The sequence below is a fragment of the Schistocerca gregaria genome, chromosome 3 (genome assembly GCF_023897955.1).
Source record: "Schistocerca gregaria isolate iqSchGreg1 chromosome 3, iqSchGreg1.2, whole genome shotgun sequence".
Lineage (NCBI taxonomy): Eukaryota > Metazoa > Arthropoda > Insecta > Orthoptera > Acrididae > Schistocerca > Schistocerca gregaria.
The window spans coordinates 699,086,485-699,106,382 of NC_064922.1; the positions used below are offsets into that span (position 1 = coordinate 699,086,485).

General features: G+C 37.2%; 1 protein-coding gene across 18 annotated transcripts in view; it reads left to right on the forward strand.

The window, feature by feature from the left end:
• The window catches only part of LOC126354708 (MAP kinase-activating death domain protein), a 684,767-nt gene that overhangs the window by 349,783 nt on the left and 315,086 nt on the right, over window positions 1–19,898 (forward strand). For all 18 annotated transcript variants that reach the window (XM_050004532.1, XM_050004534.1, XM_050004547.1 and 15 more), the window contains 2 exons: window positions 411–512; window positions 18,896–19,218. In XM_050004532.1, coding sequence (XP_049860489.1) covers window positions 411–512; window positions 18,896–19,218 — 425 coding nt within the window. The remainder of the gene's footprint in view (window positions 1–410; window positions 513–18,895; window positions 19,219–19,898) is intronic.

Sequence of the window (19,898 nt, forward strand, 5' to 3'; positions counted from 1 at the left end):
ACTAACCTGTAAGTTTCATCTTTTCTGTTAGGCCTGGCTTTTCACATATGTATGATCATTCATTCATACTTGCAGATCATTTTATGTTTCCCATAATAATTTTTGAAGGGTGCAATATGTACATAGCAAACATTGCTTGTACTATTATGCACTATTTTACTTTTTGGATGTGTGCTTGCAAAGTTGGTTCATCCACTTCATTTCCAGTTTGAGTGTTATAGTGAATTTGTTGGCTTTCATAAGCAGCTGTAGAAACAACTTGTTATTATACTACAATTAATTTTATTGAAATATTATCTAATATTATTCTCAGAGATAACACGACATAAGGAAAAAAAAACAACAACATAAAAACTGTATTATGTGATAGTTTAGTCCTGTCTCATATGTGCTAAAACTGTTTGTTTCAGATGAAAGTGGTTCTGATTCAGAAGGAGCTGAGAGCACAAGCTCATCATACTCTTCTCTCAGTGACTTTGTATCAGAAATGGTATCATCCGACTTATCACCAAGTAAGTGTGTCAACAGTTAGGCAACATTCTATACTTTCCACAAGTTGCACTGTGCATTATAAGTTTTAAATAAAGCCAGTGAGTGTAGATTGTGAATTTGATTATAAGTGTATGTGAGAAATATGTGTTTTACTAAAACACAGTTAAACAGAATGCTCATCTATTTTGAAATCTAAACTATCATCCTTATGTAACAACCAATCCAGTGATCTATAAGCTATTTTCAGTCTCTCTCTCTCTCTCTCTCTCTCTCTCTCTCTCTCTCTCACTTTTTTCTCTTTTACATACAATAGGGATTTATTTTTACTTTTAATCCAATAGTACATAGAAATATTATCAAAACTCTCCAGTCATAGAACTCTACATGTTTTATACATAGTGCTCCTCAATATACTCTTATTAAATTAACAAATTTGTAAGTAAATGATAATTGAAGTATAGTGAAACAGCTATGTATGTAAAAAGACCAATATACATATTAATTATTGGATTATGAAGATGTTACTGTACTTACTTCAAAACAACTTCCTACATACAACTTATACAACACCTCTTTCATTGCTCCCTTGTTGTCTTCTTTGTGTTTCTCCAGACCATTCTTCTTCCCATCACCATAAACTACATTAAGTTACTTCTTTCAATATAGACCATGCAAAAACATTACACAAAAATCCCCATGCCCAATAGTCCTGTCATCCTTTAGTCAGTTAGATATTTGCATGTCATTTGGATTTGACAACATACGGACTAGGTACACAATTTAGTAAGGCTTTCTTTTCTCATTTTTCTCCATGCATAACACCTGTTTTATGTTTAACTGTGTTCAATGTCTCTCTCTCTTCCTCTCTTAAAAACACACACACTCTTGTTGCAAGAAGACACACACACACACACACACACACACACACACACACACACACATCAAACTAAACACCTTCAGAAATTATTCTGTAAAACAGAAGTAATTTTCATTTGGATATGACTTCAGTTTGTGTTTCAAGTTAATTTTAGTGTCAATTGCATTCTTTACATCACTCTGTAGTTGGTCAAAGACTTTTGTGCCTGAATACCTCACTCCTTTCTGTGCTGCACTAAGGCTGAGTGATGGATAGTGTTTCTCGTCTCAGGTTTATATTGAGAATGTTACTGTTTTTTTCAAATCTTTGGTTAATCATTGACAAGGAACTTCATAAGGGGCACTTGTCAGTATGCTCAACAGTGTAATGAGCTGCCTGCGAAACATACTCTCTAAGGCAAAAAGATGGTGCACCATGGAGAAATTATCTGTATGGGATGGGAATCGGTAGATGTGATATACATATATAGACAAACAAATGATTGCAATTCAGAAATATTGGATGATTTATTCAAGAGAAAGAGCATGCCAGTAATGTGATGGTCCACCTCTGGCCCTAATACAAGTAGTTATTTGGCTTGACATTGATTGATAGAATTGTTCGATGGCTGAGGGATGTCGTGCCAGATACTGTTCAGTTGGTGCGGTAGATTGTCGAAATCCCATGCTGGTTGGAGGGAACAGCTCATAGTGCTCCCAACATTCTAAAATGGGGAGATATCCAGTGATAGTGCTGGCTAAGTTAGCATTTGCAGGGTGTATATGCCCCAGGACAACCAGGAAATCCATGAAAAATGTAGGAATTTTTTTCTCAGGGAGAAATCTGGGAAAAACTCTGGTTATCTTGTAGACTTCTGGGAGCTTTCCATTATTTTAGTTTTCAGTTAAATTTTTCTGATTTTGACAGGTAAGAACAGAGAACTCATACAAAAAGTTTTATTGCAGAATAATGGTGCAACAGTAAAATGTAAATGAGAGAATAACACCAAAATAAAACTTTAGTTGCAAAAAAATGCGCCATTTTCAACAACAAAACACAGTGCACACACAAGTGCCTGCTGACAGCAAAATGTGTCAAAGACTATGCATTACTTTGTAACAACAAACTGCTTTTGATGCATCTTTCTTGTGGGCCTTGTTTTGATGAGTGTGACATCACAACTGTTCACATTTGTAACAGGTTGCAGAAAAATATTGCAAATGGTGATTTGAAAAGTATTACTTTCAAAGTAAATTTCCCTTTACATGTGAGAATGTGTGATGAATTTCATAAATCATGGATTGTTAGCCTCTCATTCAAAACATAACATTGAGGACTAGCCACTTAGAAAAACTTCAGGCCCAGAAGACCAGCCATTTAAATTGTTAATTAATGTTTTACTGGTACATTTGTCTTTGGTACATCTTAAAGGATTACATGTTTAAAAAAGACCAGATTTTTAGGTTAGTTTTTCATATTTATTTTATTTCTTTCATAGATTACAGATTGTGCAGTTAGAATGACAAAAAAGTATTACATTCCTTTAAGTATGTGTGAAGTGAGTTCTTGAGCAGTTGCACATGTGATTGACTTTCCTATGGAAAACTCAAAATGCTTGATGGAACATTTATTCAGCCAAGTAACCCATGAAATGCCCATATGCAGCAGTGAAATTTATAATCATACTTAGGGGCCTGCCTAATCATACCCTTTTTTTGGGGGTGGGGGGGGGGGAGGGGGGGGGGGGGCAGGTAAAAGTCTTCTATGACTGATATTACATCTACATCTACATGGTTACTCTGCAATTAACAGTTAAGTGTTTGGAAGAGTTTCATTGAACCATTTTCATACTACTTCTCTACCATTCCACACTTGAATGGCGCATGGCAAAAAGGAACACCTAAATCTTTCCATTTGAGCTCTGAGATTTCTCTTATTTTAGTATGATGATCGTTTCTCCCTACATAGGTGGCTGTCAACAAAATATTTTTGTATTCAGAAGAGAAAGTTGGTGATTGAAATTTCGTAAATAGATCTCGCCACAAATAAAACCGCCTTTGTTTCAGTGACTGACACCCCAACTTGGTATCATATCAGTGACACTCGCACCCCTATTGATCGCTAATATGAAATGAGGTGCCCTTCTTTGCACTTTTTCGATGTCCTCCGTCAATCCTACCTGGTAAGGATCCCATACCACACAGCAATATTCCAGCAGAGGACGGACAAATGTAATGTAGGCTGTCTCTTTCGTGGGTTTGTCGAATCTTTTAAGTGTTCTGCGAACAAATCACAGTCTTTCTTTCACCTTCCTCACAATATTATCTATGTGGTCTTTCCAGTTGAAGTAGGAAGAGAAAGTTGGTGATTGAAATTTCGTAAATAGATCTCGCCACAAATAAAACCGCCTTTGTTTCAGTGACTGACACCCCAACTTGGTATCATATCAGTGACACTCGCACCCCTATTGATCGCTAATATGAAATGAGGTGCCCTTCTTTGCACTTTTTCGATGTCCTCCGTCAATCCTACCTGGTAAGGATCCCATACCACACAGAAATATTCCAGCAGAGGACGGACAAATGTAATGTAGGCTGTCTCTTTCGTGGGTTTGTCGAATCTTTTAAGTGTTCTGCGAACAAATCACAGTCTTTCTTTCACCTTCCTCACAATATTATCTATGTGGTCTTTCCAGTTGAAGTAGCTTGTAATTTTAATTCTTAGGTGTATAGTCGAATTGACAGCCCTTAGATTTGTGTGATTTATCATATACCCAAAATTTATCAGATTTCTCTTACTACCCATGTGGATGATGTCACACTTTTCTTTGTTTAGTGGCAATTGCCACTTTTCACACCATACAGAAATTCTCTCTAGATCATTTTGTAATTTGAATTGATCATCTGATTATTTTACTAAACGGTAAATTACGGTGTCGTCTGCAAACAATCTAAGGGGGCTGCTCAGATTATCACCTAGATCATGTATGTAAATCAGGAACAGCAGAGAGCCTATGACACTACCTTGCGGAATGCCACATATCACTTCTGTTCTACTCGATGATTTACCATCTATCACTACTCTGTGACCTCTCTAAGAGGAAATCACGAATCCAGTCACAGAACTGAGACAATACTCCATAAGTATGCAATTTGATTAATAGTCACATGTGAAAAACGGGATCAAAAGCCTTCTGGAAATCTAAGAATATGGAATCGATCTGAGATCCCTTGTCGACAGCACTCATTACTTCATGGGAATAAAGAGCTAGCTGTGTTGCACAAGAATGATGTTTTCTGAATCCATGTTGGTTATGTATCAATAAGTCATTTTCTTCAAGGTGATTCATATCATTTTCTTCAAGGTGATTCATAATGTTCGAGTACAGAAAATCCTACTGCAAATTGAGGTCAGTGATATGGGTCTGTAATTCAGTGGGTTACTCCTATTTCCTTTCTTGATTATTGATGTGACCTGTTCTATTTTCCATTCTTTAGGAACAGATTTTTTTCTCAAGTGAGCAGTTGTATGTGATTGGTAAGAAAGGCACTATTGTGTCTGCATACTCTGAAAGGAACCTGATTGGTATACCATCTGGGCCAGAAGACTTGCCTTTCTTAAATGATTTGAGTTGTTTCACAACATCCAAGATATCTACTTTTATGTCACTTGTGCTACAGCTGTTCTGGTTTCGAATTCTGGAATATTTGTTTCGTCTTCTTTTGTGAAGGAATTACAGAAAACTATATTTAGTAACTCTGCTTTAGTGACACCATCATTGGTAACATTTCCATTGCTATTGCACAGTGACTGCATTGACTGTTTTTTGTCACTGATGTTCTTTACATATGAACAGAATCTCTTTGGGTTTTCCACCCTATTTTGAGACAATGTTTCATTGTGGAAACTATTAAAAGCATCTCCCATTGATGTCCGCACTAAATTTCAACCTTCCTTGAACCTTAGCCAGTATTGGGGATTTTGTGTTCTTCTGAATTTGGCATGCTTTTTTTGTTGATTCTGTAACAGTGTTCTGACATGTTTTGTGTACTATGGTGGATCAGTCCTGTATCTTATTAACATACGCAATATGAATCTGTTTATTGCTGTCGATACGGTATCTTTGAATTTGAGCCATATCTGATCTACACTATACATAATTAGCTTGGAAGGAATGGAGACTCTCTCTTAGGAAGACATCAAGCGAATTTTTATCTGCTGTTTTAAATATATATATTTTGCATGAGTCTGTGTTCAGTAATCCCTGTATCTGTCTCGATGCCCTCTATTAGATCAGGGTTATTTGGGGCTGAGAAGTCAAGTGTGTTTTTGCAACCATTTACAATTCATGTGGGCTCGTGAATGAATTGTTCGATGTAATTCTCAGAGAAAGCATTTAGTACATTTTCGGAAGAGGTTTTCTGTCTTCCAGCGGCTTTCAACATATATTTTCCCCAACAAATAGAGGGTAGATTGTAGTCTCTACCAATTATATCTGTATGAGTGGGGTAGTTATTTGTAATGAGATTCAAGTTTTCTTTGAACCGTTCAGCTATTATATCATCTGAGTCAGGGGGTTGGTACAAGGAGCCAATTATTATTTTAGTATGGCTGTCTTACTGTTGTTGTCACCTATCAGCAAATGGCAGAAGCAAAGTTGTACACCTTTTACTTTCCTTCAGAGCTGTAAAACTTATCAACCATTTGAATGGTGAAGGTTTTATACACCAGCATAGAACTTTTCCGGCACTTTAGGAGACAAAACACAGCCAGAAACAACATGTTTTCCAAAGATCATGGTTGCACGGGAGCATTTAGATTATATACGTCCATATTATGGAAGTATAAAGAGGAATTCCACCAAATACATCTCAATAACTTTTGAAGTACTGAACTTGAGATTGTTGGCTAATCATAGTTCATATCTTATGATCTCACCAGGCAATGACACCAGATATTCAGAGCATAGGGCACATGATATAGACAGACAATAGCAACATCAATGTTAAGTAGCACAAACACACGGATAGGAAAAGTTAATGGTTTAAATTAATATAAATACAGAATAGTTACAAGAAAAAAAAGCTTTGTTTTGTAGTTTAATTGTTAATTTCTTTGTGTGTTTTTGGGTACCTGCATAGTAAAATGCACAAATTTCAGGCATATTATAGTATTTGAGAGCTTTAGCATCACATTTTAGTACCTGAATGGTGTACTTGCATAGTGCCTCCGCCACACACCGTCAGGAGCCTTGCGAGGTATGGATGTATATGTAGATGTAGATGTAGAAATTCACATAGTCATCAGTTATCTGTTTTTGTTTTGAACGGCCGGTGTCTGTTGGTCACAGCCAATGAGCTCCTTGCCGCCATTGGATAAGCAGCAGCCAGCAGCAAGTCACATTCTTAGCTCACTCATTTGTTTCATAGTTTAAATCTTAGTTTCTTTGCATTTTTTGGGTACTTGCATAGTGTAATTCACAAATTTCAGCGTATTATTATATTTGAGAGTTTTATCATCATGGTTTAGTACCTGAATAGTATAAATTCACGGAGTCATCAGTCATCTGTTTGTTTTGAACAGCTTGTGAGATAAAATAGAGGAGAAAAATTGTTAGGGATGGATAGGGACTGTGCCTGTTGTGTACAGATTCAGGGGGAATTGGCCACCATCCGTAAATAGCTGGAAGCTGTGTTGGCCATGGTTGACAGCCTCCAGGCCATTGCCCTGGGCCGTGGTGACATTTGGACACCTGAGGTGAGCACTTTGGCGCCTCTGGAACCTGTAGCATCACCTGGGATCTCTGATGCCGCTGTGCCCTCAGATTCGGATGTCCCTGCTGGTCGTCACTTGCCTGATGCTGATTGGCGAACCATGGCGGGGTCTTGGATCCCAGGGTGGAAGGCAAATGTTGGTGCTGGCCACAAGGCTGTGCTCTTACACCTCTGTAACAGGTTTGAGATACTGACCACTGCTGAAAGTACTTCTGAGCCAGCGTGGGTGGGCTTCCCTGTTGCAGCAGTGGTCGGTCTTCCTGAGAGTTCCAGACAAGCGCAGAGGGTGGGATTGCTTCTCATTGGGAACTCCAATGTTGGGTGGGTGATGAAGCCCCTTAGGGATATGGCAACTAAGGATGGGAAGAAAGCCAATGTGCACTCCATGTGCATACCGGGGGGAGTCATCCAAGATGTGGAAAGGGTCCTTCCGGGCGCCATGAAGGGTACAGAGTGCAGCCAACTGCAGGTGGTGGCTCATGTTGGCACTAATGGCGTGTGTTGGTATGGATTGGAAGAGATTCTCTCTGGTTTCTGGCAGTTACCTGAGTTGGTGAAGACTGCCAGATTTGTTAGCAAGACGAAGGCAGATCTCACTATCTGCAGCATTGTATACAGGACTGATTGCGGACATTTGGTACAGAGGCAAGTGGAGGGCCTGAATCAGAGGCTCAGAAGGTTCTGTGACCATTTAGGCTGTAGATTCCTTGCCTTCGCCACAGGGCAGTGGGGTTTCAGATTCTGCTAAATAGGTCAGGTGCTCACTACACACAGGAGGCAGCTACACGGGTAGCAGGGGCTGTATGGCATGGAATGGGTGGTTTTTTTAGGTTAGACAGAAGAATTGGCATGATTAGTGGGAGTGACACAGCAAGCCATTTCAAAACATCTCAAGGCTATGGGCCCAATTCAGAAAGAAGAAACTTGGGTCCTGTGTGAGCTGAAACCAAGAGACGTTGAACGGCATTTGGGTGTTTGTGAACAGTTGTTTCAGAGGCAAAACGGAAAGGGATTTTTGCATTGCATTGTGATGGGGGACAAAAAATGGGTTCATTACGATAACCCTAAATGCAAAAATCATGGGGATATCCCAGCCATGCTTCCACACTGACAGCCAAATCGAATATTCATGGCTCCAAGATCATGCTCTGCATTTGGGGGTACCAGCTCGGCATCGTGTACTACGAGGCATTAAAAACCAAGTGAAACAATCACAGGTGCTTGTTATTGAACACAATTAATGTGTTTGAGCAGAGCATTAAAAGAGGAATAGCCACAAAACAGTGAGAGGCACGATAAAGTGATTTTCCAGGACGATAGTGCTCGGTGGCGCGTTGCAAAAGAGGTCAAAACATACTTGGAATTGTTAAAATGTGAAGTACTACACCACCCATCATATTCTCCAGACATTGTTCCCTCTGACTATCACCTGTTTGAATGAATGGCGCATGGTCTGGCTGACCAACACTTCTGATCTCATGAAGAAGTCACAAATTGGATCGATTCGTGGATTGCTTAAAAGATGAACAGTTTTTTCGATGTAGGATTCGTATCCTGCCTAAAAGATGGAGAAAGTAGTGGCCAGCAATGGAAAATACTTTGAATGATACATGTATAACCAATTTGTTTCATTAAAGCCTCAAAAACTTGCGGAAAAACTGGTGGAAGCAAAGTTGTTCACCTTGTATGTTGTCATTTAACATGGAGAAAATATATTTTCACCAGGCTGTAGTGTACTTGCCCTATGGAAAAAGTGTATTTTTATGAGGCAAATCTGGGCAAAATCTATGAATTTATTTTTTCTTGTTCCCATTTACGCCCTGGGTTTGGCAAACAGGAAGACAAGCAGTAGACACTTTCGCGGTGTGCAGGCTGGCATTATCTTCCAGAAATGTAAGCCCAGGATGGCTCACTGTGAAGGGCAACAAAACAAAAATATCTTCGATGTACTGCTGTGCTGTAAGGTGCTGCAGATGACAACCAAAGGGACCCCGCAACGAAAAGAAGCTGCACACCACACCATCACTTGTGGTTGTTGGACCATATGGAGGGTGAGAGCCAGGTTGGTATCCCATCGCTGTTCAGGGTGTCTCCAGACAGGTCTTAGTTGGTCATCAGGGTTCAGTTCAAAGTGGGAATCATCACTGAAGATGATTCTGTTCCAGTCAATGATACTCCAGTTAAAAGACATGTCTGGAGATGTACGGACAGTGGTGGGATACCAACCTGACTGTTGCATTGGCCAGCAAGATTGTTGGTCCTCTTCCCAGTTGGGAACATTTGGAGTATTATGGGCAGGGCTCTCCAACCAGCTCGGGATTTTGACAATCTAACATGCCGTTTGGACAGAATTTGGCATGAGATCCCTTGGGAGGACACTGAACAGCTTCCATCAATTAATACGAAGCTGAATAACTTCTTGCATAAGGACAAGAGGCAGATCAACACATTATTGACTTGCTCAGTTCTTGGAGCTCTTTCTCCCAAACAAAACATACAATTTTTCTGAAATTGTAATCATTTGTTTCTCTGTACATAACATCTACCAATTTCTGCCCCATTTGTATAACTCCTTCATAGTGTAGCCTCCCCTCCCCCATTTACAGTGTATATGACATCCGAAGACTTTGCGAGTGAAGATGAAAATGATGAATCAACTTTTTAGCATTTCCATCTCCAAAATATGATATTAACTCTGATGCAAAAGTTGTAGAGCTTTTACATCTAAGAGGATCTGTAACATTTGACTTCCAGTTAAAGTTCATATCACTATAATCACCAAAGAGTTTAGAATATTCTGTTGTATTTACTGTACACCTGCACTAATATGTCTAATCGTGTGGTCACTCCCTTTATATTACTACATTTCATATGTAACTGAATACATTGCATATATTTCAGGATTTTAGCAGTTTACTTTATATATAATCAATTCTTTGAGAAATTTTGATTTTGAGAGTGTTAATTACATTCTAAATTTCTTTGACAGGGTAATTATTGTCATTCGCTTGTTTTTATGTGGAATTGGTTCTTGTGTATATTCTATTGCTGTATGGTTTGATTTCTCTGTACTCATCTTCTGCGCAACTTCAAAGGATTGCTAATTAAATACTTTGTCTATGTGACTGCTATCATTTTTATCTGGCTGTTTTCTTTAAAAATAATATTCACACATTCCTTAAACAAAAAAACTTGGTTTCTCTTGTAACTATTTCACATTTATATGTAATTTTATTACCAGAATTATTAATTTCACATGTCATGTAGGTCTTTTTATAGTTTTTCATTCTCTTTCCTTAAGACAACATGGTATTCCTTGTGATATGTAATCAGTCCTAATTCTCTGTTTTTCCTAACTATGCCAAACAATTTCCTTTTCCTTACACATGGTGCTTAAATTTCATTTGAAATATTAGATTATTTTGATGTCTTATTAGTGCCATACATTATTACTTTGTTAAGGCTTGCACTAGTTATTACAGTACTAATGACCTGATGCATTAATCCTAGTCATTCTTGCAACTGTTACCCTAGATTCCTCCCAAGGCTGCTTCCAAGCAGCAAGAGCTTTCTTTATCTGCTCAACTCAGTTTCTGATATGTCTTTTAAATTCTTATTAATGGTTTGGTGTGCAGTATTTCCTTCTACAGCAAAGTGAGGCTTCTCTCCTTCAGCAGGTAACAGGGTATGTCTGCCCTTTAACTCAACAGTAACAGGTCTGTCCAAAATTTTCCCCTTTTTGACCACTTCCTATTACCTCTTGCCACATTCCACTTTCTTTTTTGCTCCTCCATGTGCTCTAAATCGATTTTTCGATTTTTGTTCTTTGATTGTCCTATCTTTTACACAAAACCTATATAGTTAGTTGGTTAGTTAGTTAGTTGCGTGTTCCATTGATCAATTGATGGTACGCATATATCTGTATATATCCATGAGAGGGCCTCACTAAAGTGTCATACTTTTATAAATAATTACATAGTAAGATGCCTGCATGTGTTTGTATGGATTAGTGACTTGTTACAGTTGTTTTTATATTCACAGATATGCATAAACAAATTAGGATTACTGGTCACATCTTCTAAGATTTAATAACCTTACATGAACGTACACAAAACCAAATCTACATTAATTCCTGATCATGAAAACATAAGTTCTCTGATGCTTATTAGCCTTTTACGTAAAATAGAAACAGGAATAAATAAATCAGTGTGTTGTTTATCCCACTTTTATTGTAAACAAAAGTAAACCTGAGTGTGTAATATCCTTTTTTATCCACTTTCCACTTTTAATGGTCAGTGTGACTGGAAATGTGTAATTTTTTCTAATATGAAGTGGAAAGGGCAGTAGTACACTTGGGTGTCCAAACAATCCTCATTAATAAACCATGTGGCAACAGATATAGAATGAAAGCACTGCAGATTACTTGTTCAGAATCTAGGCACATGAGATCGTCTCCATCAGATATTAAAAGCAAATATTTATGGAGAAACGTCTGCTGAATTGAGCGCTTCCAAATGGTCCTCTCAGAATGAAACCTACATCAGTTCTCATTACAGCTAAAACTTGAAAGGTGGGCGGTAGTATATGTAGAAACAAATGTCAATAAAAGTTTAATAAGTTCATGACAGTATTTAAACCAAATTGAGGAAACATTTCCCCAATTAAATAATAAAAAAAACCCACAGGGTTAGATGATGAGATCCTAGTCACTATCCTGAAGAAATATATAAACATCATAAGAACACCATTAACAACAATAATTAATGAATCTTTCAGATCTGTCTGCTTTCCTGAATACCTGAAACAAGCAAAAGTAATAATAGTACTAAAATAATGGTGATCCAGAAAATGTAAAACACCACAGACCTGTAGCAAAAACATAAAAAAATATTTGCTAAATAATAGCTACTACACTGTAAATGAATATTTAAATAATCATAAATTGTAACTTTGTGTTCATGAGTATTGTACTGTGTAACAATTTTGATATGATTAGAAAAGTAGAAATAAGAGTAGGAGATATAAGTACTGCAACAGGAATGTTTATTTTAATAAGAAATATAGTGCAAACATTTGATGACATCCATACAATGTATATTGTTCTTCAGATGAGTAAATCAATCAGTCAGTCAGTGAGTCAATCAAATCAATCAATTTACTAAGTGGTATAGAAGAATATTAAAACTCAATTAACAGCTTCACAGCAACCTAAAATGAGAGCTAGCACTGAAAGAATATTTCAAGTCAAATAGTAATAATAATAATAATAATAATAATAATAATAATGTTTTAAGTCAAATAGTAATAATAATAATGATTTTGCCATTCTTTCTGAAAACCTAACAAATGCTGGAATACAAATCAATCTCTTAGGAGAAATAGCCAACAAAGCAGGTTTAAGAATATCTGTAGAAAATACAACATTTATGAGAAATATAAAAAATGCTCCAGAATCCCTAGCAACAAACATTGGCCAGATAAAGAAGGTAAATAAATTTAAATATTTGGGAGAAATTATCAAAGAAAATGGCTTAGAAAAATTCACAGTAAGTGAAGATACAGCTCTACAACACAGCAGTAAAACCAGAATGTCTTTATGTAGGTGAATGTTTAGTACTGAATTACAAATTACACAAACTTGAAGTCCTAGAAAGAAAAATCATTCGAAAAATAATTGGGCCACCAAAATATATAGAGGTATGGAAATTAAGAAGCAATGAAGAAGTTTATCACAACATAGAAAACATAAATGAAACACTATGAAAGAGGTGACTGCTATTTTTTTGACACTTATACAGTATGAACAGCAACAGGTTAACCAAACAGATTTTTAAATATCTTTTGGACAAGGGGTCAACAATAGTCTGGATTCAAGAAGATAGGAAAGATTTGCAAAGAAACAACCTAAGTGAAAAAGATGTAACAGAAAGAGATTTTCAAGAGGTAAGTGTTAAAAATGAAAGAATTCCAAGGCAAGAGAGAGGGAGAAGAAGAAAGACTCAAAATGGTCCGAGGAGAAACAAAGGATACATAGTGAAAATATGAATGAATACTGGAGGAAAAAGAAAGAACAACAAAGAAGGAAGCATTGAAATTTGTGCATGGTCCTTAGATGACCCAAACGAAGAAAGAAGAATAATAATTGGCAAGTTGTTAGTAGAACTTACGCACTGAGGGTTCTGTACAAACTTCATTATGTATATAGACAGTTCATCCACTCCATCTCAACCATTTTTGCCTATTATTGATATTGATACTCAGAGGGTATCGATCCCAGGGATTCTAAGGTTTTCGAGAATGTTTTAATTTCTGTAATATAAATGTAACATAAAGTCATGCAGGAGGCAGGTGACCATTATAATAATCAGTAGTTCTCCATTCAGGCTGACTAGGTTGCAATGGTAAAACTCGTTCCCTGCCTGATGTTTGACTTTGTTGCTCATATGATGCGTTTCGGAATTTAACCCTCATCAGATATGCAGGAGTGGTTAATGCATGTAGATATGACATTTCAAGCTGTATACGAAACAAACATTTGCAGACTTCACCACTGTGACCCTGTCAGTGTCAATGGAGAAGTACTGATAGTTTTAATTTCAGTATGATGGCAAAGAACAAATGACAAAAATATTTTTTCCTTGTGTTATAATTAAAAGTTAACAGTTTTCCAATTTTTTCCATTACATGCCAAATTTCTTCTTGCCAAATTTCATCATTGTAGATGTATGGGAAGTATGCTATAGGTTCTGATGAGAGAGTTTCCGACTACCAAAATATGTAACATAAATGGCCGTACCTTTTGATTGCATTGTCTTAGAAGCTAACATTTATTCTTCCACCAAGGGACCATAAACATTAGTATGTGGCATAAATTTCAACTTGATGTATATATCCTTTCCTGAGTGAAACAGGTCTTAACAGATGGATGGATAGACAGTCAGTCTGATAACAAATGACAATTTTTTTCATGTGATATAATTACAGATTTACAGTTTTTGGATTTTTTTTGGTTTGGTTGTACTATGAAATCTTCCTTTGGGCCAAGTTTCATTACTTTAGGCTAATGAGAAGTATCCTATAGATTTTGATGGGTGAGTTTGCATGTATCAAAATATGTGACATAAATTGCCATATCTTTTGAATGTGTTGACTTAGAAGCTTCCTTTTTTGTACACTGCCAGGGGATCATATGCCTTTGTGTGTGACATAAGTTTCAACTTGATATGTGTATGACATAAATTTCAGCTTGATATGTTTACTCATTTCTGAGGAAAAGGGTTTTTTATCAGGCAGACAGACAGACAGAAGGATGGACAACAAAGTGATCCTATAAGGGTTCTGTTCTTACCTATTGAGTTACAGAACCCTAAACATGCACCTTTTTTATGTAGCTCCATTTTAGGTTGATGCATTTTGTACAGAGTTTTTCTAGTATTCTATCATAGAATTGTCACTATGAACAATGTACTAAATACACAGTTATTGCTGCCATAACTACTTTGGAAACAAAACATTCTCCAGCAATGAGTAACATTAGATGTGGCAATAGGCCTACCAGATCTGGTGAAAAGGTCATATTTTTCAATAATTCATACTTCTGTTCCTTAAGTTTTTCCTTTCTCAAAGCACCTTTGAGAAAAAAATTATTGACCTGACAAATGTTGATCTTTTTTATACAAACATTTTTTTCTATCCAGTAAGCCCAAAAGACTTGTGTACCACTTGCCAGGTGTTGTTTTACCAGTGAACAGTAATCCAAAAGAGCAGTCACATTAGCATTCCAAAAAGTGATGACCATAACCTTATTGGCAGATTAAATTGGCTGTCCTTTCCTTTATGTAAGGTGGCCAGCTTCTGCCAACTGATTTGATTGTTGTTTCTTTTCAGACTTGTATCTGTGGATCCTTCTATTGTCCATAGTAACAAACTGGCACAAAAAAGCAGTTGAATTCAAATAGTCTGAACATAATAATAATAATAATAATAATAATAATAATAATACATTCAACTGGCTGAAGAAGTCAAGGGCATGTGGCATCAGGATAAAGTTGACATTATACCAATTATACTATCAACTACAGGAGTCATACCACACAATATCTACCAGTACATCAACGCAATACAGCTACATCCAAACGTATATATACAACTACAGAAATCTGTAATTATTGATACATATTCAATTACCCAAAAGTTCCAAATGCAATGTAACATATACCATACAGTTAAAAGGAAGTCACTCTTGATCAAGGTCTGCGTTACTTTCCATTTTCAACCAGACATAATGTCTGAGAAAGGAAAGAAATAATAATATTTATTCAACATTGAATAATCAAATACAATCCCTAGAAATAATACAGTTTCAGGACATCATACAGATTATTCTTCTGAATACATCAATTTATAAATTACAAACTAAAGATTTGTTTGTATTAATAAATTTTACATTTTGATGGCTTTTACATTTGGTAGTCTACAATCACAATACTACAAATATTGTTTTTATCAACATTATATTAGTTGTAGGTTACTTAAAACTGTGAGGCTGACATACCTATGAAGCACTTTTCATACAGATATAATACTTGTCTAGGGAAAAAAAAAGTGTTTTCAATTAGAATTCTTTTTAGCTGATCTTTTAATTTGTTAGTAGGAAGGGTTGTAAGACTTTTTGGTAGGGCATTGGCTCGCTTCAGCCCAGCATGAAGTGAATTTTTTTCATATAAAGCTGTTCTGCAGCAATTTACATGGTATCTGAACTTTTGCCTTGTATCGTACTGATGCAGGTCACAGTTGAAATTTGGATTTATTGTTTTCACAATCAATATAACTTTCAATGTGTATACACCTTTAATGGTAAGCACACCTAATTTTGGGAACAGATTCTGACATGATTCTTGAGGTTTGGCACAACAAATAATTCTGCTAGCTTTTTTCTGTAGTGTTAATAATGTGCTTGGGTTGACTTGAGTTGTTGCACCCCATATTTCTACAGCATTTAAGTTTGATGAGAATAGGGCATGATAAGCAGTTTTTAGTATGCACATGTCCTTACAATATATGCTAATCATATTTATAGCAAACACATTCTTTGACAGCTTACATGCTAAGGAATCAATATGCATGTCCCATTTGAGGCTGTCCTGAATTGTAATTCCCAAGAACTTTGTCCATGTTTCCTTTTTTACAAAGTCATTTCCTATGGATAATTTCATATCAAATTCTATTTGTTTCCTTGTGTTAAATTCCATCATTGCAGTCTTTGAAGCACTTACATAACTGATAAGTTCATCGTTTCATTTGTTTGTTGTCAGCTTTCAGCTAATGTGGCTATCATCTTCCTTAAAACTTTCTCATATTTAATTCTTCATATAAAAGGTACCTTAGTCTTTTTTTCTGATACCATATGCCCTTGACACTATTCTGTACACATTTCATCACTGATAGTCAAAATTAACCAGGATTTGTTGCCCAGTTCTTCAAATTTGAATGAGTTTATGGGTGTTAACCAGAAGAACACTGAAGTTAAGTGCAAATGGCAACTGCGTCAACATCAAAATCAACCATGATTGTACACAAATGTGGCAGTAATCAGTAATCATACAGCTTGACAGAGGCCAAGGAGAATCCACAATAGTCACATTCCTTACACAGCAAAAGTTGAGACATTCTGGCATCAATATAAAGTGGTCAACCAAAACATTATGACCACTGACCTACGATCGATATAAACCTGTCCAGGCAATAGTAACATCACCTGGTGAGGAACGACTGCTAGTCAGATACAATCGCGGTGCATGTACTATCAGTGAGTGTGCTGTCTGTGTGTACAATGGGGAAGGCGTGCAATCTATCTGAGTCTCGCTGAGGGCAGAATGTGATGGCCCGGAGACTAGGCACAAGCATTTCAGAAACTGCACAAACTGTCTCGTTTGTGAGGAGTGCTGTGTTGACTGTCTTCAGCACATGGTAAAACTAAGGTGAAACTATGTCCAGACATCATGGGGTTGGGCAACCATCCCCCATTACAGATGTTGGATGTAGTAGGCTGGGCTGGATGGTAAAACAGTACAGGCAGCGAACTGTGGCAGAACTAACATCAGATTTTAATGTTGGGCATGATACAGATGTGTCTGAACACACAGTGCACTGAACACTTCAAGCGATGGGCCTCCACCTTCAACGACCCAGGAATATGCCAATGTTAACAACATGACATCAGCAACTGTGACCTAAATGGGCACATGACTGTCAGCACTGGACATTGGTGCAGTGGCAGAGCAATGTATGGTTTGACGACTCCCAATAACATCTTCATCATGCCGATGGGAGAGCACTAATACATCATCTTCCAGAGGAACAGCTCCTTGATGCCTGTATTGTGAACGGAAACAAGCTGGCAATGGCTCCATTTTGCTGTGGGGGAACATTTATGTGAGCATACATGGGTCCAGTGGAGCTCTTACAAGGTGCCATGACAGCAAAGGCGTATTGTACACTGGTTGCAGACCACATACACCCCTTCATGACAATGATGTTTCCCGATGGCAGTGGCATTTTTCAACAAGATAATGTCACCATGTCACAAGGTCATGAGTGTGGTTTGAGGAACACAGTGACGAGGTCTAATTGATGTGCATATCTTGCAACTTGCCAGATCTGAACCTGATTGAACACGCCTGGGATAGGACTGAACAGGGTGTCAAAGCTCGTCGCTCCCCTCTCCGAAATTTATGGAAATTTGGTGATTCTAGCGTGCAGATGTGGTGCCAACTCCCGCCAACAACTTACCAAGGTCTCATTACTTCATGCCATGATGCATCACCACTGATATCCATGCCAAAGGTGGACACACTGGCTATTAGGTAGGCAGTCATAATGTTCCGCCTGATCAGTGTATTTGATTGTGCAATCCATGAATCACATGATAAAAGTCGTACTTACTCTTATGTTATTATTGAATTCAATACATTATCATATTTAGCAGGGTGTGTTGTGTATTCCATTTTCTTTACTGATTTCATATGAACTTGTTCCTTGCCCTTTGTCTTTCAGGATTTTAGTAATATTATTGTGTCATAAATTGTATGTAACACACATGACTGTAAAATAATTTATGTAACAGAGGATTGTGTATATTACAGAGTAATCTTCGATTCAGAATGGAATAATTCCACTCCTTTCTTCTCTTTTAAGATTTTTTTCTGGGATTCAGAAGCTCCTTCAAAATTGCTATTGACTTTTCTCCCACAGAGATGTATAAGCTCAATGCACACACAGTCAGGTAAAAGGGTAAACAGAATGCAGTAAATATACATGAAAGATTCTTAAAGTCTTAAATTTCTGAGTGAGACACTTCTTGTTCTACTAGACAATTCCTTCTTTTGTAAAATCGGCGTAGTATACACACTTCCACTTATAAAGTGTATCTTAATTAACTGATCTACACCTGTCCAAATTCTCCTTTTTTTGCTTGGATCTACAGAAGGTAACTTGGTGGTTGTAATCATTTCAATGCACATACTCAAGTATGTATCAGTGAAGTAAGTGATGAAATAATATTTAAAACAGTTATGACTGAATTACTTGATTTTTATTGAAATTTCATACAACAAAATAGGAAGATACATTTGTGCCACAGTTATTCCCTGTAACTGACATTAAGCACACATGATCTGTATTTACTATATACATCAGCCTCAGACACATGCTGTATAAGGTCAGTTTTTATATTGATGGATTCATTTGCACATTTTGCCTCTTATTACTACAGGTTTCCCGCCAACATCAGTTGATCGTACAGAGCCACCACCAGCTGCACTGACCATTCAGCCATTAGCTCTGTGTAGTGGCCTTGACCACCGCACTGTATATAATCCACCAAGCAGTCTGCAGTTTCCTGGTTCCATGATGCCTGCTGCCAGTGCTCCAGCAACATCACCTCCAGGCTCAACCTCTTCTAGCAGAAGTGACCTCAGCTCCCCTTCCCTGAATCGTGATTCTGAACTTGATTTTGCCTCTGCTGTTGCTGTTGCAAATAGTAGTCAGGAACAATTACCAGCTGAATCATTGCAACCTCAGCGACTTGGAACACTGGTGAGTAAAACTTCTTGGACATTCAGTGGTGCATTTAATGGTAGGTGTACAGGCTCTGCATGTGGGGGCCCCAACCACTGGAGTGAGGAAATGAAATTTTATCAGTTTTGTTCAAGGGTGACTCCATGATAACATACATAACAGTTGTACAATTGGCATTGAAGTATGGACATGAAAATAATAAAGACAGGCCAGAATATGAACAATAGACAGCCAATGTTTGATAAAGCAAGCTGTGTTCACTTGCCACTAAACAAATGAACAGGAAGTGATACAAACATAATTGAACTTTCACTTTTCTTGGAATAACTTTCAAATTTCTGGTTTAACTCAAATTAGACTAAACAACTTGCACAGCTTTTTCAGTGAAGGAGTGAGGCTGTTTAAAGATTACATAAAAGCAAAATGCAGTAAAGTATGTTTGCATGTTGCTTTTAAAATATTCTTTCACTATATTGAAGACTCTCTAGTCTTTTCCCTACCACCTTTGAGACTTGTGTTTCTTACCACAAAACTTTTTTTTACTCTTTCTTCAAATGCCACTGGTATATCAAATCATAATGTGTGCATGAAAAAGTAGTGCAAAATATTGGAGAATACGTGCATCTGTATTCCACAAACTTTGCAGAGGAGGGTTTCATTTCCCGTCCTTTCCTGCTGAAATCCTGAGTGACCCAGAT